General features: G+C 46.4%; 1 protein-coding gene across 1 annotated transcript in view; it reads right to left on the reverse strand.

Moving 5' to 3' along the window:
- WWC2 (WW and C2 domain containing 2) overlaps positions 1–22305 on the reverse strand; it is a 144789-nt gene that overhangs the window by 20692 nt on the left and 101792 nt on the right. The window contains exons 7-16 of the mRNA XM_079726726.1: positions 20589–20735; positions 19480–19553; positions 16377–16619; positions 10817–10906; positions 9056–9675; positions 5739–5868; positions 4945–5025; positions 4765–4851; positions 1846–2038; positions 211–375 (exon numbers count right to left, since the gene is read on the reverse strand). Of these exons, the coding sequence (XP_079582852.1) occupies positions 211–375; positions 1846–2038; positions 4765–4851; positions 4945–5025; positions 5739–5868; positions 9056–9675; positions 10817–10906; positions 16377–16619; positions 19480–19553; positions 20589–20735 (1830 nt within the window). The remainder of the gene's footprint in view (positions 1–210; positions 376–1845; positions 2039–4764; positions 4852–4944; positions 5026–5738; positions 5869–9055; positions 9676–10816; positions 10907–16376; positions 16620–19479; positions 19554–20588; positions 20736–22305) is intronic.

Consider the following 22305-nt stretch of genomic DNA (forward strand, 5'->3'; position numbering starts at 1 on the left):
CACGTAGAGGATATCTGACTTATGACAAAAGTGACAGTGCAGTGCAGCTAGGAAAGGAAGTATTTTCAACAAACGATCCTGGGTCAACTGGCTATCACATGGGTAAAAAACAATCTTGACCCCTACCTCAAACCTTGCACAAAGATTAATTTCAGATGGACTGCAGATCTAAATGTCTTAATTAGATGTGTTTCTCCAACTCTGACTCACCAAGTCTACAGAATCTACTAGCGGCTGGCTTGGTTGAAACACTGAATCCTCAGTTTCATCTTCGTTCTTTTTGCAGGGCATTTGCTTTGAAGGAAGCAAGTTATACCACAGAGTGAAAATCTCATTGGAAAAGGGTAAATCTGCCAGGCTGATCTGAGTTCCCGCCTATGTGAAACGAAAGGGAAAAAAAGAAAAAACAAGAGAAAATAAAATGTTTCAATTCATATTTGCTCCCTCTGATATAATTACGATTACTGGACAAGCTTGTTTTAAGGTAAAAAAAAAAAAAAGCAATACTCATGATATATAGCACTGGTGGATTTTTTTTAAAACCTGGCAATGTCTTATATTTTCTGGTGTGACTAAATAAGAAATATAGCCGACCCTTGAACAGTGTGGGGTTAGGGACGCCAACACCACCCCTGATCCTGCAGTCGAAAATCCATGTCTACCTTTACAGTTGGCCCTCCACGTGTCAGGTTCCACATGCCCAGATTCAACCAACCACGGATCATGTAGTACTATAGTGTGAATTTAGTGAAAAAAGAAAAAAAATCTGTGTATAAGTGGACCACAAAAGAATCCCAGGGTTGGTTTTTAGATTGGGATTACGGTTGACCCTAGAACTACACGGGTTTCAACTGGAGACTGCAGTGTTTCTTGAACACCTGGGCACACCTCTAGACACCTGCGTTTGAACACCTTATGAAACTCTACTGGTATGTAATGCTGCTCTGGTCATTGTGCACAATGATGTGTTAAACTTGCTATTAGTTATGTGTGAAGTCTTCTGCATTAGTATTTAAATATCCTATTGCTCTAAACAGTAGCACTTAAGACTTCCTAGAAGCTCTAACACCATGGCTGGGAGAACGAGCTGAATGAAGGAACTATACTCAGTGTCCTGCTTAAATCCGTAGCAGTCAATTAGGTGCGGGATGTCCTTTTGATATCTATCCATCATTGATGAGCTGTGTGACCTTGGATGCATTACTTCTCTAAGCAGTTCTGCATCTGAAAATAGGGGTCATCATACCCTTTTCATAAGATTGTCAAGAGGATTAAATGAGATAATGTATACAAAACACCCAGCACCAGACTTGTATTGGGAATAATAAGCATACTCCACAGTGATGGTCGTAACAGAGGCCAAAGTTCTTCTTTATCTAAAGGTTAGAAATAAAAAGTAGATTTTACAGGGAATCATAATTTCTAACCAAATTTGAAAGGTCTGGAATAAGAGAATGGAAACCAGAAATCACTACTTCAGATAAAAAATGAAGCCACTAGGGCTTCCCTGGTGGCGCAGTGGTTGAGAGTCCGCCTGCCGATGCAGGGGATACGGGTTCGTGCCCCGGTCTGGGAAGATCCCACATGCCGCGGAGCGGCTGGGCCTGTGAGCCATGGACACTGAGCCTGCGCGTCCGGAGCCTGTGCTCCGCAACGGGAGAGGCCACAACAGTGAGAGGCCCGTGTATTGCAAAAAAAAAAAAAAAAAATGAAGCCACTGTTGGGTGTGTCTGAGGCATTGGACAGATTGGTAGAAGTATCGAGGCTGGCAAAACAACAACTAGAAAGTTATTCTCAGAATATCCGACAGTGTTATCTGATGATGGAGATGATGCAAAGTCCTACCAGGCACTCTTCCCTTTGGTGTTTACTGACAGAGCACAGATCCACCCTCAGTGTCTTCTGCTGCAGGGCTGTCTGGGAGATGGCCACTCTGAACACATCACTGAATAACAGGGACTCCGCGGCTGGATGGACTTTCGTTCGAAACAGACAGCTGACATCCGTTGAGGAGGGAAGCAGGGCAACTCTAAAGTATCTGCAAAGAACAAGGATGAGATGGATTTCACTGGTTCAGTTATACTGGATTCACAGCTGGTGTCTGAAATTATCTGCCTGGGAGAGAAGCACAGGGACACGGACTTCCTCTCCACCCAAAGCTCTGCTGCCACCATGGTCGTCATGCTCAGGGGCACAGAGGCTCTGCTCTTAACCCGCCGGTGCTCCGGATCATGCAAGGCTGAGCCTGCCGCCCGCCCCGGGGCTGCAGCAAAGGCACGTGGTAGGGAAGTGAGAGGAACGAAGACCACGGGGCAGACGGATTTACGTCCCACGTGCCCGTGTCCTGACAATTCCACAGTGACTGCCATCTGAACCTGGGAAAGCAGGAACACACCAAGTAGACACGGGTGACTTTGTCCCAAAGAACACTCATCCTGCGTATTAAACAAGAACTGCTGATGGTCATTCCCCAGGAATGGAATACATTATCCTACTAGAGGAAAAGAAACGCTAGTAGCACATTGTTAAGAAAATTTAAAACAGATGAATTTTAACAGTTCAAAAAAAGCACTGCCAGGCTTCCCTGGTGGTGTAGTGCTTGAGAGTCCACCTGCCGGTGCGGGGGACGCGGGTTCGTGTCCCGGTCCAGGAGGATCCCACGTGCCGCAGAGCGGCTGGGCCCGTGAGCAATGGGAGAGGCCACAACAGTGAGAGGCCCGCGTACTGCAAAAAAAAAAAAAAAAAAAAAAAAAAGCACTGCCTAACATCTCAGGAGTCTCAGATATGACAAATTGTTTTATGCTTTGTCATATTTAGAGGAAGAGTCAGAGAAAAACAATAACTTCTAATACTACTTTATTTTATTTATTTATTTTTTTACCCTTTTTAATAAACATCTTTATTGGAGTATAATTGCTTTACAATGGTGTGTTAGTTTCTGCTGTATAACAAAGTGAATCAGCTATACATATACATATATCCCCGTATCCCCTCCCTCTTGCGTCTCCCTCCCTCCCTCCCTATCCCACCCTTCTAGGTGGTCACAAAGCACCGAGCTGATCTCCCTGTGCTATGGGGCTGCTTTCCACTAGCTATCTATTTTACATTTGGTAGTAATACTACTTTAAAAGTGAGTTTTCTGAGCACGCATTACATGAGGATTGACAATTCCTGTCAACAGCATGAGGTATCTTCTTTTAAATACCAGAAAGAGAACACCCATTAAATCCCTCCCAACTCCCCCATTTCCAGGCTTTCTAATTCATATTCTAAAGAGCATCTTTCTCCAATTATAAAAACTGTAAATTCACATGAAGAACTGAGGAAGGCCATATTATTTCTGTATTTTGTATCAACGTTGATTATGGAGATTCAGCATTAAAATCCTAGTGGACCCTGGGCCACGGTCGTTAAGGCTGGAGATGCAGCAGAAGAAAGCTTCTTTCCCTGCCTTCATGGAAAAGCAACAAAGGGAGGTATTTTAGAGAGGCGGGCGGGAGGGATGGGATGTTCTGTTTCTCCAGACTCAGTTCACCTTGTCCCGGTGGCCTAACCACTCACACCATCCTCAAATGGTTCCAAGTGAAGAAAGTGAGGTTTTACAGGGTTAGGAACCAAAGGCGTTGGGGAAGGAAGGTCGGGGTGCTTTTCCTCTCGTTCTGCTGCTGGGGAGGGGTTGGGGGTCACTCACAGAGACCCTGTGGCCGCTGCCAACCTGCTGATGAATCAACTCTGCTTGTCGTCATCAATAATCAAAAAAAAAGGTTTGACGTTAGGAGAAAGAAACAACGATTCTGAGGATATTTCATGCTAGTTGTCTTGAGCAGTGCCAATATTTAGGCCAAGGCTTTCGTTACGGGTTTAAGAACACGTTGCCATGCACTCAGGGAGGGTCAGGCCAGGCAGACGAGCGACCGCAGGGCAGCCGGGAGCAGAGGCCTGTCCTCGCACTCTGGAGGGCACCTGTGCCTTCCTGTGTGTGCCCCGCTCTGGCAGAGGCGGGGCGTTTGCCGCCGGCCCCATCCCGACATCAGGGGCTTCATGCGAGTTCGTGTTCTTGGGGGATTCTGTAGTTTTGCCTGGACGTGGGGGTTGGCTCTCCCTGTTCACACATTCGATCCCTGGCGGATCTGTCTTTTCCCTGCCAGGCCACTGGAAGATTACAAGGCTGTCCACAGTGCGCTCCGAGATCTCAGCGTGCTTATCAGGAGGGAGAAGTCGCGGATAGTATCGCCAGCCGGTCCTCCCTGAATACTACCAACAGGTATCCCTAACCTCAGTGCTGGGAAGCGGGCTCTCTGGGGTGATCAAGCCACTCCCCCATATGCCCTCCCTCCTCCCTGCACGGTTCATAAAACCAAAGGAGGGGATCGGCCCATAATACCCCCTCTTCGCCTTTATCTAGTGCTGATTAAGACACAATCAGGGGGCTTCCCTGGTGGCACAGTGGTTGAGAGTCTGCCTGCCGAGGCAGGGGACGCGGGTTCGTGCCCCGGTCCGGGAAGATCCCACATGCCGCAGAGCAGCTGGGCCTGTAAGCCATGGCCACAGAGCCTGCACGTCCAGAGCCTGTGCTCCGCAACGGGAGAGGCCACGACAGTGAGAGGCCCAGGTACCGCAATAAAAAAAAAAAAAAAAAAGACACAATCAGTCCTGCTATGTCTTTCTCACATCTTCACTTGGATGAATTGCTACCTTATGATGCAAAATTCTCATACGGAAAATTTTAAGTTCTTTGATTTGTCCTCCACTGATTTTACTTACACTTTTGAAGTGTGAGGTATCAGGAAGGCATGAAGATTTCGGAGTTGTGCTACAATCACCATGAAACTTGACCTTTTTGCATCATATCTGTCAAAAGAAAAGCTGATGAGATAAGGAAGGGTACAGGCCACTTGTCACCGTGCGGAGTCGAGACGCGCCCCTTCCTACGCACGTCCGCACCTGAGTCCGATCTGCACCTGGGCCGTCTCCGTGATGGCAACATCCTCCTCACTGTATGGAATATCTTCGACTTCACTGGGCCTGGGGACAGGGAAATAGCAGGTGCAGCTGAACGTTTGTGAACGGAAACATGCAGAGCTACGGCTGCTGTCTGCCACTTACTGATTCTGAATGGAAACCTGAACTAACAGAATTCCTCAGGACTTCACTAGTGGTCCAGTCATTAAGACTCTGAACTCCCAAAGCAGGGGGCACGGGTTCCATTCCTAGGCAGGGGACTAAGACCGCACAAGCCACACGGCATAGCTAAAAACAAAACAAAAAACAGCACTCCTCTACTAGCCAGTGGACCTGACCCCAGTGCAAGCTCCCTTTTAAAAGTCTTGCTTCAGCTTGTCAAGAGGAGTCTGCGCCTGGGCCTTGAGGGGGATGACTTTCTGGTGCCTGGGCTTCCAGAGCCTCCCCGGGGTGTACGGCACCCCAGATACACAAGGCTTTCCAAAACCTGCATACACAAAACGCTTCACGACGCGCCACACAGGCACTGGGCAAGCCCTGCAATGCTCTCATTAAAAACGAGTTTACATCTCTAAGAGGCTCGGCTGTCTGAGCACATCGGCCTGTTCCTCACTCCCCTGCTGATGGGATGTTCTGGTATCCCTGCAATTTTCAGCCTGCCACTTCTTTAGTGCCTAAAGCCCTTCCCCCTGCAGAGAGTGGACTAAGGGCAGTGCGCTCCCAGTCTGTCACCCGACGCCCGGCTGCACGGAGGGGGCACCGGGCTGGGTCCTTACTGTTTCACGAAAGCTTCGTAGACACCACTGTCCCCAGCCACGGACTCATCCGAGACCGCAGCCGACACGCAAGTGGTTTTCTCCCCAAGCAAGTGGATTCCTCTCCTTTTTGGTAATGATTTTTCCACATCTAGGGAGGGGAGACAGCACTAATTAGAAAAAGTTAAGTACAAAATGCACACATAGTTTGGTTCTGAGAAATCCACAATAAACTTTCGACCTGAGAATCAAGGATGCTACTATTCAAATCGACAGAAGTGAAGGATTCCAGGCACTTCGACTTATAAGATTCCTGGGATGCCAGTTATTTGAGAAAGAATCGGCTATTCCTCTGTCCTGGATATTTTAAGGGAAGGGATCAATTGCACACTTTCTCCCGGACCCCTTGCCTCCCCCTTCTCAGTACTCGCTGCAGAGAACACAGTCGGGGGTGAGAAGCTGTCTGCCTCCCTCAAGTACTGGAAACGTTTCTGTAAGAGAGCTTCTAGCGCTCAATGGAGAGAAAGGTTTCTGCCTCTTTTGCTCGCCCCTTCTCTCCAGCCTCCTCCTGAGCTGCTGCTCTAATAGAAATTAAAGAGAGAGTCTTTGACTTACAGAATTCCTCACTGGCTAATACCATTAAAAACTTTGTGCTACTGAATCTTCACCAACGACCACTAAACTTTTATCTCTGACTCACATTCATACTCCGGCAAACCTGCAGAGAGCAGGGAGCCTCATTTCAAGCTCTGTTCCTGTGTAATAGGTTGCAAGCCCATGGCGTTCTTTCATCCTTAGGCAGGCTAGCGGGATCCATATTGGTATGCATTTCGCCCCCTTTCTGAGTCATGACTTTACACCTTGTTACGATGTTTAAATTTTAAGGCTTCAGATTACAGGCTTGATTGCTGCATTTTCCCTTTTATTTCTGGCAGTGGGAATGCTTTTTCCCCGATGATGAAGTGCCTTCTCTCTGCCCACCCCGCTTTGTGAGGGGTGAAGGTGATGACATGATTTATTGATTTCCCCCAGGAATAACCACAGCAGCCTGAAATTGACTTTGACAATGACAGAGACTGACTGCGGAAGGACTTCGGAGTTATTCCAACTTGATTTCTGCCATCCAGCAGGGACCGGTGCTGGACAGTCCAATGTATATAAAAGGAACTCAACTTTAGCTGAACAAGAGTCTAGGGCACTGATGAGGTGGCCAGTGTCACTATCGTGAGCCACCTGCCCCCATGCCAAGGTCAGACATCCCCCCCACAGACCGAGTGTCGCTGACCTGGCCTGGAGAGAATTAGTCTCTAGGGTTAAATATATGCTTTCGGTTGTTTTCACATGTGAAACTGAATATTACTTGCAAACCAAGCTCTTGGATCTATTTTCCCCTAGGGTGACTTTTTAACAGCTGTGTTCTAACGAGCGTGCATTTAAAAAGTTAAAAGTTGTTTCATGGACACTCTGGAGATCCCGTTCTGCAGGCACAGACCCCTCAGGCAGACACAGGAGCAGGTCAAGGGTAGGGAGCGAGGCATCGGACGCTGAGGGAAGCGCAGGGACTTCGGTGCCTCAGGACAGCCGGGCGGGGCAGACCTCGGGAGGTTCTCCTGCTTCGCCAGCATGCAGCCTCATTCACTGGCCCCTCCAAACGGACTGAACGTGGACAAGTGGTCACTAGAGAACAGTCCAAGTACATGAAGAGCAAAAGCAGCTTTGAAATGCTCAAGAGCTGTCAGGTCCTTCCAGTCCGAAGCCCAGAACTGGCATGAAAGCCACTCCGCCTTCTTCCTTCTCTCTCCCTCGCTCTTTCCTCCTTTCGTGAATGTCGCTGGTTTGTGACAGGAACCGGGTTTAGCAGAGTTTTTGTCTTCCTCAGTGTCACACAGCTCATATTAATGACTGTGACCTGAGTGCCGAGAACCAGGCACGGCTGGGTGCTTCCGATGCGTTATGAGAGCACTAACCCTTCCAGCACCCCACAAGGTAGATCCTGCCTCGTGCCCACTTTGCAGATAAGGAACAACAAGCCTGAGAGACCGGGTAACGTGCTCGCCAGAACACGGCCGGCCTGCGGGGCCACTGCGACGCGAGGGCGGTCCGGGCTGGCTTCAGGGGCAGCATGCACCGGGCCACACGTGAGGCCCCAAGGCAGGTTTCTGCTTTGCTGGAGCCATTAGGTAAGCAGCACTCCTGTGCCATTTTCTTTGCGGTTATTATTCCAATAACACATCACTTGTTGGCACCTGCCAGGCAGGCAGGCAGCACACAAACCACACAGCATCCCCTGCGTTCTGTCTCTGCCCCAGGCCCCTGGCAGGCGGTGGTTCAGTCTGCAGTATTGGAAACCACACAAATGAGATGGATCCCTTTACCTCTTTAAACATTTGAAATGGCCAATCAATTAATACTTAGAATTCCTAGGACCAAGAGTACAAAATAAATATGCTTACGGAAACAGCAGGAAAATACTTCTAAAGAGCCTGTCTTCTCCTGCGCTGTGGATGCGCAGGGGCCTGTGTGGCTCTGAGCAGGCCTCCTGGGACCAGCGCTGGACTTTGTTTCTCATTTGGTTTGGGGCTGGCTCCTCAGAGCCCAACTGCGATCATTTGCCAAACAAGGTACAACCCGTTCTCCTTACAACCACATCTAGTATAGTAAAACCTTCTGCCTTGCAAAGGTAAACAATTAAAAATATTAAATTCTCCCTCTGTTTGGGTCTCTGTGAGCACAGATACTAAGAACTCAGGCCACTGCGCTTTCTTGGGCTGCAACTAGTCCCGTGGCCAGAAGAGGGCAGGGTGACACCACGCATGGGAACCGGCTCTCTCCCCATTAACTTTCCGCAGAGAGGGAGAGTCCGGCCTGAAACAAAACTCATCGTATTTATATAGAATTCCCACAGCCACCTAAACATTGAACCTTGGTACTAATTAGCTGGTATGCTAATTGCCTTGGTTTTCATCTGTCTTAGGCCAAATTTGAAAAGAAGGTCCTCTTCCCTTTCTCGCTATTTCAGAACCAGAACCTATTTGGAAGCACGAAGTAGGTTCACACAATGTGTTCCCGGGCAGATGCCGTACACAGTGGGGTTCTACAAAACGGAACGGATGCTCAGTGGTTAAATCTATCAAATATGGAAGGGGATTTGCATTTGATAAAGAAACAATGTGTAGGTTTATTAATAAAAATTCTTTCCCAAATGAAGCCAAAATGAAAAAAGAGCAGCAGAAAGAGAAGGGGGACATATACCCTTTGTTTCCAGGGAAAAAGTAACCTCCAGTCACTCTCCTTGAAACGGTCAAGAGGGGTACGTGAGAGCAAGGGTCTCCGTTTACCTGCAGGCCCTTCATGCGGCAGCTCCCTGGCGCATTCGGCGAGGTCCTTATCCTCTGAGAGAGACGGGGGCACTCCTCCCGGGTCAGAGTCCAGCAACAGCTGGTCTTCTCCGAGGCCGATGTCTGCAAAGTGGCTGCTCAATTCACAGTCCTCAAAGTCAGCAGAGAACTGATGGAGAGGGCCGTCGTGGGGAGACAGGGGGAACGTGCCTTCTAAGACCAAGGGAGAGCCAGGCGGGGACAGGGAGGAGAGGGAGGACCGGGAGGACAGGGACGTCACGGACTTGGGGGCCTCGGTCAGGGCGGGAGCGTGGCCCGGGGCCGCGGCCGCTGCCCCGCAGGGACCGCTCTGGCCAGGCTGGCTGGGGGACTTGGCCACTTCGTGTTCGTGGATGGTGGTGATGGGTCCGGAAGGAATGTAACCACCTTTCTCCTGCAGGAGGAAGTCCAGTTTATACTGATAATCCGGGTCCAGCTGGTCGCCCTGACTGCTGTAGTAGAGCTCGCTGGAACTGAGGGAGTTGAGGGACCCTCTGCTGGACGTGTTCAGAGACCCCCGGCTGGAGGCCAGGGAGCCCAGGCTGCTCCCGGACGACATGGACAGGGTGCTGGCGGAGAGGCTGGGAGGGGAAAGCACACCTGTGAAAACCGGGACGACGCGGAAACCCCTGCCGGCTCCTCGGGCCGAGAGGGAAGAAACCCAGTGACACCAAAGAGCGGAGTCAACGACCGGGGTGAGAGAACGTGCTGTCACCCCACACGTTTCCATGCTTATTCGTGAATGTTTCCAACCTGACTCTCTAAAAGACTCTTTAAGCAGCAATCCTACTCATTAAGAATCATCCCCCTTGTGCAAAAGTTACAAAAAATCTAAAAAGGGATCAAATACCTATTGATAAATCTATCTGCATAAATATCCAGAAGCAATTATGCAATTAAAAAAATACAGAAGTGGGAGGGAGGTATAAACAGCATGAAGGGTTAATGCAGTGACTTTACTTTTAAAGAATCAAACTTTTATTTTGAGAAAAGAAGAGGCCAGCTTCTAAAGACTAAGGCCCCTGGGCTCACTCGCCTTCCTCCTCTATGTATATTTCAGGAATGAATCTGTGGCTGTTTTAGGGCAAATCTCCCCCACCTTCCATTCACTGATTCATTCATTCATTCATTCATTCATTCATTCATTTATTTATTTAGGCTGGTCTGGGTCCCACCTTCCCTTTTTAAAAGAAGGGATGACGTGGAGAAATGTCATTTTCCTAAGTATGTCCTGATAGTTGAAATATATCTTCCTCCTAACACATTTCAAACATATTCCAAAAAGGACCTTGGGATTCATGAAACAAAAAAAAACCAAACCCAAATCCCTGCAACTTTAAATTTGGTCATCCGAGTTTTAATTGTATTAGTATAACAATTTTCCTACTTTTTTTTTTTTTTTTTTTTTGCGGTATGTGGGCCTCTCACTGTCGTGGCCTCTCCCGCTGGGGAGCACAGGCTCCGGACGCGCAGTCCCAATGGCCACGGCTCACGGCTCACGGGCCCAGCCGCTCCGCGGCACGTGGGATCCTCCCAGACCAGGGCACGAACCCGCGCCCCCTGCATCGGCAGGCGGACCCCCAACCACTGCGCCACCAGGGAAGCCCCAATTTTCCTACTTTTAAGTCATTGAAAATAAAGAGAAAAGTAATCAAAGATGAACTACAACATGCCTGAATGCAGTCAAGAAAAATTTTCCCCTCAAGAACCAAACAGGCTTACTTTTTAAGTTGTGAATGCAGATACGTAGTTAATTTAGTAGTTTCTTCAAGTTTCTGTAGCAGCTCTTTCCTTCGCTCTTCCAATTTCAATCTAGACAAGAAAAAGAAATGAATTTATTTTCACATAACTATGATCAAGCAGGAAAAGAAAGGTTCTGAAAGAAAAGAAAGATCCTTATTATTTTCCCCTTGTGAGATCCAAATGAACTCGACACAGAGAAAACAGAGCCACCTGCCAGAAGGAAAGTGGGCAGAGCTGTCCATGGCCACTGAGCGAACGGGGAGAGCTGTACCAAATGGCCAGCGCTACTGAGAACCTGTAAAATTTTGGTATTCTACAATTTTCTTAAATGGGTAAGAAAACCTCACGCTCTTACAAGTTAGGGAAAGACAGTGGGGAGGAAAAGAACAACAAAAAAGCCGAACAAAGATTAAAGATCCTTCTGCAGGCTTGTGACTTCAGCTTCCGTTACTAAAACATTTGACTGCAATAACAGGGAATTAGAAAAGATCATCTGAGTACTGAATTTGGTAAGGGCTGTTGCAAAATCATAGCTAGTGATAAAAATTCCAACCTTATTTTGATGAGAATTTTGGCAATTAAGAAACAAATTAGTCCATATTGCCGGTGTGAGCTAATTTGGGCTTAACTGTTTAAGCAAGAAAAAGACATAGAAGTGATTTCCTTTCCCATCAACGGCACCTCTCATCACCTGTACTGGATTTTCATGAAATTTCATCCACATTCAGCTGAACACGTTTTTATGAGGATCTTTTAGAAAAAAAATCTGAGTATTATGGAATTGTGTACTTGAGTAAGCCATTTTTAAATACATCAAGCATACTGTCTGTGTCAGGATTTTTAGACATCATTGAAATGAGCAGAATGGGACCCAGAAAACCACCACGTTTCCGGTCTTACTCATCTGTCCCTAAGGCAAGTCACTTCATCGCGGGTCTCAGCTTCCTCATCTGCAAAATGGTGATTATAATCCTACTGTGTCCACCTGCTAAGGCTGTTCAAGGGATTAGTTGGAGCTACGTATGTGAAAGGTCTCTGCAGACAGCAAAGCCAGTCTCCCGCGTTCAAAGCCTCGGCGCGCCCTGCAAGGTGCCGATACAAAAATTAGCTCCTCTTCTTTGGAGAAAAATAAAACTTCCCTAATTTTCAACCTCTTTGAAATGTTATGTATGTTTTAGGCAGGAAGGAAACATGCCCATATTTTACTTATAGTATACTTATACTATCCTTTGATGCGTCACCAACACAATTTCATTATATGTTAAAATAAAAAAGTAATTTTTGTCATTTTGTTTGTTACTTCAAAGGGTGATAAATTCTTAATTCACAGCTTTCAAACATGTATTTTGAAAAGGAGTACGGTCCCTAATTTTTTTTTTTAAGCTTTTAAATTTTTATTTATTTATTTATTTAATTTTTGGCTGTGTTGGGTCTTCGTTTCTGTGCGAGGACTTTCTCTAGTTGCGGCGAGCGGGGGCCACTCTTCATCGCGGTGCATGGGCCTCTCACTGTCGTGGCTTCTCTCGTTGTGGAGCACAGACTCCAGACGCTCAGGCTCAGTAGTTGTGGCTCACGGGCCTAGTTGCTCCGCGGCATGTGGGATCTTCCCAGACCAGGGCCCGAACCCGTGTCCCTGCACTGGCAGGCAGATTCTCAACCACTGTGCCACCAGGGAAGCCCCTTAATTTTTTTTTAATCTCTTAAATATAAACTAAAACTCAACCAGGAAAAAATATGAATTCAAAGTAGATTAACTGAATTAGAAGGTACATAAAGGTCCAGAGAAAGTCCCCGAATCTACTAAAACCCATGTCTCCTGATACAGGAGCAATACTTTTTTTTTTTTTTTGCGGTATGCGGGCCTCTCACTGTTGTGGCCTCTCCTGTTGTGGAGCACAGGCTCTGGACGCGCAGGCTCAGCGGCCATGGCTCACGGGCCCAGCCGCTCCACGGCATGTGGGATCTTCCCGGACCGGGGCACGAACCCATGTCCCCTGCATCGGCAGGCGGACTCTTAATCACTGTGCCACCAGGGAAGCCCGGAGCAATACTTTTGAAGTAAGTTTTAAAACCAAGTCCCACACACACAAATGAAGGCTTTTCTGGTATGGTAAGGAGGCTTCAGGGCAACACAGTGTGTTTCATGCTGAAATTTAAATCCAAATCTTTCCCATTCCAGTCAGTCACATGTGATGGTCCCCCATGCCCTCCTCTGGCGATGGCTCAGGTGCTGGCCTTCCAGCCCTTTCCCGGTTGCTTTGAACTGAGGCCTGGCCTGTGTTCCCCAGTTGGACCCTAATGTCCTGGAGGGCAGGCTCGGGCTCTTTCTCCCTCCTCTACCCAGGCTGCCTGGAAAGCCTGGCGCCCCTCCCCGGTCCCCTCCCTGCAGGTGTCTAGATCACATGTCATTGGAAGAAGCTTAAAGAAGGCCCTGCGGAGGCCTAGCGAATGTCAAAAATTAGGGGGCTTCCCTGGTGGCGCAGTGGTTGAGAATATGCCTGCCAATGCACGGACACCGGTTCGGGCCCTGGTCTGGGAAGATCCCACATGCTGCGGAGCAACTACGCCCGTGAGCCACAACTACTGAGCCTGCGCGTCCGGAGCCTGTGCTCCGCAATAAGAGAGGCTGCGACAGTGAGAGGCTCGCGCACCGCGATGAAGAGTGGCCCCCGCTCACCGCAACTAGAGAAAGCCCTCGGACAGAAACGAAGACCCAGAATCTCGCCTGAGGCCACCCCTGAAATAATGAGAAGCCCACAATGTAAGTGGAAAACAGGATAATTTGGGGGAAGCAGCAAGTGCTTGTCTGACAGGCGTGTAGGTACCGAGAAGAAACGGAGGGGGTCTGGGGTCGGTGAAGCACCTTTTGCTCTGCGATGAAACTAAGTCTGACACAGTGAATGTCAAGTTCCCAGAGGTGTCTCCCTCGACCTCCTGCTGGAGCACTGAGGAAATACACTGCCTGCAGAGGGCTTCTCGGGCCTTCTGGCTGGGGGGATGACCCTGCTTCAGCTCAACAGCAACGACAAGCGCAGCAGGAATATACACAGGCAGTGGGAAGAAACGAGGAGGTTGGTGAAGGGTAGGAAAGGGGGAGCGCATATGGGGAGTAAAGTAAAACCACCACCAACAACAAAGCCCGAAGCCACACCGTGCTGTGCCCACCGGGAAACAAAGGACTCCGGGTGCACTTCGCAGGGGTTGTGCTCTCTTGCACAGGGAATGCTGGGCCGTTTTGCAGCCAAGGATAGCAGTGAGAAAACTGCAAGCTGCTCCAGCAAGAAAGTGTGAATCCCTCAGCCTTACCCTGCTTTATCATGGGGTTCTGCTTTTGGCTGTGGACAGCAGAGAGGGAGCTGGTGTCCATTTTCTGTAATGCTAAATGACTTGACCCTTCCAAACAACTCAGATAGCCAACATATCACAAATATGAAACATACACATTTCCCTTCCTGCTAAGATCTCAATTGTGGGACGTGGGCCCATGCGAGGACGTAAGTCAGAAGGCCATCCAAACCTGTGGACGGCCCCCATTACTCCCTGTGCGACTCAAACCCCATGGCTGGATCTCACCAGATAGAGAATTATTTTGTATAAATATTTTATAGCTCCTCTTCCGGATGAGATCAAGCCTACTGTTTCTGCTGGAATTTTGACAGTTATTATGTGTGTGCAAACAAAAGTATAAAAGCCAAAGTCTAGGCACTTAAACTATATTTTTAATGTTACTTCATTAGTCATTTTTGAAGCTCCAGCCCTAATAAAAAAGACAAACAAGGGACTTCCCTGGCAGTCTGGTGGTTAGGACTTCGTGCTCCCAGTGCAGGGGGCACGGGTTCGATCCCTGGTCGGGGAGCTAAGATCCCGCATGTCACATGGCCCGGCCAAAAAAAAAAAAAAAAAAGACAAGACATCATGCATGTAAAAGCTGATTCAAACAAAGAAACAAACGCCTGTTTTCTTCCTCTCCCAGAAAAAATTTAAAGTCCATTGGTAGGGCCCTTCCCTGATTCAGATACTTCAGAGTAGGACAGCTGAGGTGTCAGATGTCCGTACGTTACACAGGTATAATTATATGACATTTATTAAGGGCGACATAACACAAAAGATCACTGGTGTTTTATCTATGAGCCACACAAAGCTAACCATTTCATCATATCTGCTGATGATTATCAAACTTTTATCCTCGGAATTTAAGAAACACAAACACAGACACTCACATACAACATCAAGGTAATTCAGGAAAACAACTGAATTCTGCCTTCTCGCCCTTACTTTTTGTTCCTTGTGGTCTTGGTTGGATGGCTCCCTACCTGGCCAGCCTTGCTCACACCTTCTAGAGATGTCAGAGCGGGAGGGGAGGAGAAGCAGGGGCAGGTGGGTGATGAGAATTATTTAAGATGGTGAAAGGATGTCATCTGTAGGGGGCTCCCCCTTTGATACTTTTTCACGCTCCCTAAAGCTGTGATGCTGTAGCTATGCATTATCTCCATCAGCATTTTAACGCACACGGTTGAACAAGTGCTCACGCTAATACCTCACCAGGAATGTCAGAGGTTCTTCCCTCCCGCATGTCCTCCACCACCACACTTTTCAAATGTTTTGATATTATGTTGACACACAACCTTAAACATTTATAGAGGACAAGGAATTAGAAGGCAAGAAGCCAAGAAGTTAAAAAAAAAAAAAGTGACTGGATTATGGGTGGGTGTTTTAAACTTATTCCCAGGTCACTTGAAGTTACGCAAATGTGAATCTCTTTCCCTTCATTCTGCTCCTTACTTGTTGGCCTAAAAGATGGATGCGCAGTGGTTCTAAAGGGCCAAATGGTCTATGGCTGAAACAGGTAAACAGGTGTCTGACCATTAGTCAGCAAGGCCTGGACACAGGGCTGCTGTGCAGATGTCCTCACGGCAAACACACACAGGCGTTCCCTGCTTAAGAGTCCAGTTGATCTGCCTACAGAACTGGAGTTTTTAGATTAAATGATCAATTTATACTTTCCCACAGAAAGATGAGAAAATTGCTTAAAGCATTTTCCTTTATATTTTCTCCTGCTTCAGAGGAGAGTTTCAATTGACAAACAAAATCCAAGTGAACATTTTGTGACCTGTTGCGATATCAAAGGGAGCAAGTTGTCTTTTCCTTGTGAAATGAAAAGCAATAAACTTTTGCATTCTTGTGAGTAATAAACCCAGAATAGGAAGCTTCAGCTGCTCTAACAGTCCAGATAATCTCTCTTATCAGAGTGCAATAGTTTACAGCCACTGTTATCAGCCTCGGTCAGCGATGGACTGCATTCCTGGTTTTCTGTCAACATTCCTTAGTTATTCAACATCTGTCTCAGGCATTTTCACGTTCCCCAAAAGCGTAGGGGAACCACGGGGACTAAGGAGGGTGTGCTTTACTGCTCTACAGGAAGAAGTCCTCAGTCCACTAAGGGCTGAGGCCTCTGAGATTTCCGCAGACCAGGGAGAACAGCCTGGAGGCCCAGCTGAGCCAGGGGTTAGCCACCCGGGGCCCGGGGAGGGGAACGCACCTCTCGGCCAGAGCTCGGCTGGGCGCCCCCCGGACCGACAGCAGCTCCTTCTCCAGCCGCTGCCTCTCGGCACCCAGGCTCTCCAGCTCATCCGGGGTGCGCTTCTCTGGGGTGATGAACTGAAGCTCTTTCAGAAGTTCTTCTTTCTCGTTAATCAGCATCAGCTTCTCCTTCTCAATGTCCAGCGCCCCAGGCCAGGCCTCACTGTCCAGTTTCGACAGTTCGATTTTCAAGTTGGCCATACTAAAATAAAATAAGACAAAATGAAATAACATAGCTGTGCACGTAGTCAGAAGTCCCAAGAAAGGGAAAACACAAGGCGGGCTACGTTCGTTCGGGATCAACCCCCCAGGGACGGGCGTGATGGCTGGTGTGAGGCTCCGGTCCGGGGTCCTGGGGTGTTGGCGGAAGCTACACTTACTTCTTCCCCACCTTTAATATCTGAGTAAGCATACCTACCTGCCTGAAAAAAGGATGAAGGTCAAAGTACACAGAAGCTTAAAAAGCAGACGGCCGTGGGCGGTCAGCCCTGACATGTGCCTGCCTGTGTGAGGTGGCGGGAGGAACACCCGAGAGCTTCCTTTAAAGAATCTCTGGTAGGGCTTCCCTGGTGGCGCAGTGGTTAAGAATCCAACTGCCAATGCAGGGGACACGGGTTCGAGCCCTGGTCCAGGAAGATCCCACATGCCGTGAAGCAACTAAGCCCGTGCGCCACAACTACTGAGCCTGCACTCTAGAGCCCGCGTGCCACAACTGCTGAGCCCACGTGCCACAACTACTGAAGCCCGTGCGCCTAGAGGCTGTGCTCCGCAATGAGAGAAGCCACCGCAATGAGAAGCCCGCGCACCGCAACGAAGAGTAGCCCCCGCTCACCGCAACTAGAGAAAGCCCGTGCGCAGCAACGAAGACCCAACGCAGCCAAAAATAAATAAATAAATAAATAAATAAAATTTAAAAACAAAACAAAACAAAAAAATGTTGTCAGGGCAAAGAGGGAAGTAGTTCCACATTCTTGGGCCTGAAGTTTCTTGTCTGAGTTAAAAATAAAATTGCCATCTTAAACTGCGCTGCATACATAATGTACTTCTGATTTTCACCCATCGTCTGCACTTATGATAGATGTAACATCAGCTACTCGTCAGCTTTAACCACAAAACCATAAACAACTGTCTCAACGTACTGGAAAATTAATCATCACAATGCTAAATAAGCATGATATTATTAGCTTCATTAAGCACATAAAACAAAGGCTGGAGGAGAAAACAGGTTTCAGAGGAACACAACCCGCCCCTTATTCAGAATTGAGGAAGAAAAAGCGTTTTCAACATATGCATAAACCCTTGAGACTTACCTTCTTGTCAGAATCGCTAGTAACTTTAAAATAAAACCCCGAATGGTAATAGAACAGCAATGCAACCAAATGGGAAAGAACTAATGTCTTAAGTTTTGATGCGACTGAATTAACCTATTGAGCTGACAGCAACGATGCAGTGAGGAAAGAACAGCACCTATTACTTGTGGGATCAGGCGTTAGGTAGGTCTTGAATTTTATTTGGAAATAGTTTTCTGGGCAAGAAACCATGAAGGTTTCCGGGAACACCTAGGAAGAGAAGTGCTGTGTAAGCTCCACATGGAGCCAAAGTAAAGCAGAAGCTCAAGCTGGCCCAAGGGAAGTTGAGTCAAACCCCAAGGACCCCGGGGCATGAGGCCTGGCTCCCCAAGATTAATTCTGAGTTATGGCCATTCTCCTTCAGAAAACCAGACACCAGAAAACCAGATCCTGGCTTTGTTTACATCAGAACCTAGGAGTTCTGGCAGCTCAGAAACTGGCGTGCTTATAGCCAGAGGGCCCCAAACAGGCTTCCACATCACTGGGCCACAAAAGCACAAAGCAATTCTCAGTCCTTACTGAGGGCAAAGCAACAGCCTGGCATGTGAGAAGCAGACAATACAGTAAACAAAATGTTTCCTACCCTCAAGCCATTTATAATCTACCTGGGAAATTTTATAGGCATTAAAATTAGCCGAGTGCAATGTTGCTCGGAGAGACTAAGTGACTTGCTCAAGCTCCCAGGGTTAATGATTTATGGAACAAAGCTTAGGGTTCTTTCAGTAAATCAAAGAACCAAGTAATATTAATATTAGTAACAGAGGCTACCCAGAGGCAAATATTATATTTAGGCAGATCAAATAACGACTCTGTTAAAGCCAGACAACCTCTAAGAACTTTGGCCAGTGACTTTTAAATTCTCATCATCACCAGTAATAATGGATATATTTCAGTATCAATCTTATGGGCTTCCCTGTGGTGGGAAGCCACGATGCTCCAGCATGTTCTCAGCCGAACTGTTCATAGTCACGATAATGCAGGTTTGTCACCCAATGCCTTCCTAAATAATAAAACAGCAGCATTTTTACACTCTTAAAAGGAAAATAATGAAATGTATCAGTATGACCCTCTCTCTCAGAACCAATTCAGTTCCTACATTATGAAAACCAGCTGAGTCTGTCACCGAGGCAAGGACAGAGGAGTCTCCCAGGCCTTCCCCAGCAGAGTCACAAGGTAAGAAAAAGGTATCGAGGCAGGGCTGAAGAAGAGTTGAGAGGGTCAAGGAGGGAAACACTCCCTGAAGTGAGTGACACAGCAGACACCTCAGCATCCCCCAGGACATCAGCAGGGGGTCTTCCCTTCGAAGCCAAGGAAGATGCTTGAAGCTATTTACCTTCAAACTCCTCAGCTGCTACCCAGCCCTGCACGTGAGCCACTGTATCACATTTCTATCTGAGAAACCAACCTCCTCACTTTTAATTGTGAGTAAGAAAGTACCGTACAAGCTCAAAGCTTCTTCCTTCCAGAATGAAGGGGAAAGTTTCATTCCCGCCCTTCTCATTAATTCTCCTTGTTCTTCAGCTTTCGGGGGAGGGGACCCCATAACCCTTATATTCTAAGATCTGAAGGGCGACCTTGGTAAGAACGGTGGTGAGCGCCCAGCAGACGTCCCTACGTGAGTAAAGATGAATTCTGGAAAAGGAAACCTGGGTGAGCCAGCTGACTACCCACTGACCGCTACCCACTGACCACCCCCAGCTCCCCTGCGGTTACCTTCTTTTGGCTTCTTCATACTGGAGGCTCAGCCTGACCTTTTCAGCCAAATTTGATCTACTTCTCACTCCGATCTAGTAAAAAACAAAAGGGAAAAAAGTCAATTAACTCTGCTAATGAATGAAGTAAACTGCTTTTGTTTCTAGGAAGTGCAAGTAATTGCAAAGCTAAAGAAGATGGTACTGAAATGGGGAGCACCAGTTTGAACAGGCACTTACTTTATAGTCTCAGGAGGGACAAAACATTTCTTTTTAATTCAAGCTTGTCTGTTTTTCAAAGACTTTAACGTCCTTTCTCCACACATTAAATTCAAGATAAAAAATATCAGGTGAATGTTTCTGGTATCTAAGAGTTTATGAAGGGTGTACCGGTCAATAAAATTTATGAACTGGAACTAATGTCCTTGTCTCTATGAGCCAAAATTTCCATCGTCTAACTTTCAAATGCATAAACATAAAATAAATGACTTCGAAAATTAATTTTTTAAACAGGTAAGCCCTAAGTCTCTACCTGTTTTACTTTCATAGCACAGAATTCAAAGAAGCATAGAGAATACAAAAATAACTGGAACTTATTGAAAAGTCAATATCTACTAATGGTGTCCCAAAAGGTAGAATACAAACTGGTAATAATATTCAAGCCACATTAAATATTTTCAAATGCCAGGTATAAACCACCAATCAAATGTTTTAATATAATCAAGTTCAGATTTATAAAAACAATTTTTTGGGTTAGTTTTTAAAGGCATATATTTGTTTCTCATTAGCCTTAATGTTAATTTGGAAGGACCTTAATTTCTAAGACTCTAAACTTAATAGGAAAAACTCAAATTTTCATGTCTCTCGCCTTTCAATAGAGTCTCTGAATAAATACAGTATGAGAAAGTTTGAACAAAGCTATTCATATGGACAAATTCTGATATGCTTTGGCACCGAGGTAGAAAAGATAAGGCTAAGAGTTTTAAATCCAATCTTATGAGTATGAAATGCTGAATGCACACAGCTGGAACTCGCACCACCTTCCTGGCCCCTGTTCCATTTGCCATCGGTATTGTAATCAGGGCCCGTCAGGACAGTGCCGGGGCCAGCCCTTCCACATGGATAACTTACGTCCCCGGAAATGCTTGTTTGTGACCCGGCATCCAGGGTCTGTCTGGAGAGAGATAAATGAGAGTTCACAGGACTGGATCTCAAGTCTGGCTCAGATCTGCCAATGCTCTGGTCCAAGTGAAACCGCTCCTGCAGCTTAGCAAGGCTCTGTTCAGGAAATACAAAGTACTTCATGAAGCCGAACATTTAAGAGCGCGAAACTTCCCCACCAGGTAAAATTAAGTCGAAAGAGCTAATCTCAATGGAAAAAACAACTACTTTATCTTAGTAGGTACTTATCACTTTAAATTCTTGACAAAAATAAGAGAATATAATTTTTGCACATACACACAGGACTTTGAAAATATGTAAGATCATATTAAACAGGTTATCTTATCTTTCCCAAGACAGCCTGGGAATTATTCACCCTGTGACTAGTGGCATCTTTATATTTAATACATTCATTTCTTATTTTTAAAATTCTGTTAAAAAGAAGTCTATTTTAATAAGAACTACCCACTTTATGCAGTAGGAATTATGGAAGCATAGGATACCTGTAACGCAATCTCATTTAGATAAAGCAGGCAAACTTCCTACTTAGAAGACTTCTACAGTTATGCCATTTGATATGTGGATAGGATCCAAGAGATTATTTAGCTCACATAGATTAGAGATTAGGAAATGGAGGCCCAGAAGCCACAGTCCATCAGTACCTGCGGTGATGTTTGGTTTGGGAAAGTGCCTAATTACAAGTGAACACGACTGGTGTCGGCACCCAGGTTTTAATAGAGTGAGTTTACTTTAGAGGGAGGATGTGAGTCAGTGAGAATATTAAAAAGGAAAAAATTTAAATTGCTACCAAAGAACCCCCGTACAAAACACTAATTAAAATGTAAGAAGCTCATTATTATCAACGTTAAGAAGAGCCAGGATTTAATCCTGATATTTAAAATTCTCATGATAAGAAATCAGAAATATCAGAGATCTGATATTTGTTTTTTACCTAACCTTCTCTATTTTCTTTCAAAGGCATATTTATACAAAATGTATATGCATGAGGGATAAAACTTAAATGGTCACATCAAATAATATATTACAGAAAAGAACGAAGAAACCTCTTAGGGACTTTGGACAAGTCTTTTCTATTTTTTCATGGGAACGGTGAAAAGACGTATATTTTTCAAACCTATGACCATGCACTCAATCAACTTAGTAGGTCATGACTAGTATGTTTTTAAATGAAATAGAAGAGACTAGAAAGTAAAATCAAAGTATATTACTAGTATTAAAAGCAGGCATATTTCTGTGAAATTTGGTGTGTGTATCTATGGTTAAAGACAGTTGTATTACTGGGTTTTGATGTAAAATATACGTATTTCTTACTCTGGGTCACAGCCAAAGAGGTTTAAAAGTCATAGAAGATAACTAATGTCCCTTTCTGCTCTACTGTTGATTCCTGTATTTATTTATTTATTTATTTATTTGCAGTACGCGGGCCTCCCACTGTTGTGGCCTCTCCCGTTGCGGAGCACAGGCTCCGGACGCGCAGGCTCAGCGGCCATGGCTCACGGGCCCAGCAGCTCCGCGGCATGTGGGATCTTCCCAGACCGGGGCACGAACCCGTGTCCCCTGCATTGGCAGGCGGACTCTCAACCACTGCGCCACCAGGGAAGCCCAGATTCCTGTATTTATTAATTATTTTTTATATTTTAGTAATTAAAAAGGAATCTAATTTTTA

The sequence above is a fragment of the Hyperoodon ampullatus genome, assembly GCF_949752795.1.
Source record: "Hyperoodon ampullatus genome assembly, chromosome: 20".
Taxonomy (NCBI): Eukaryota; Metazoa; Chordata; class Mammalia; order Artiodactyla; family Ziphiidae; genus Hyperoodon; species Hyperoodon ampullatus.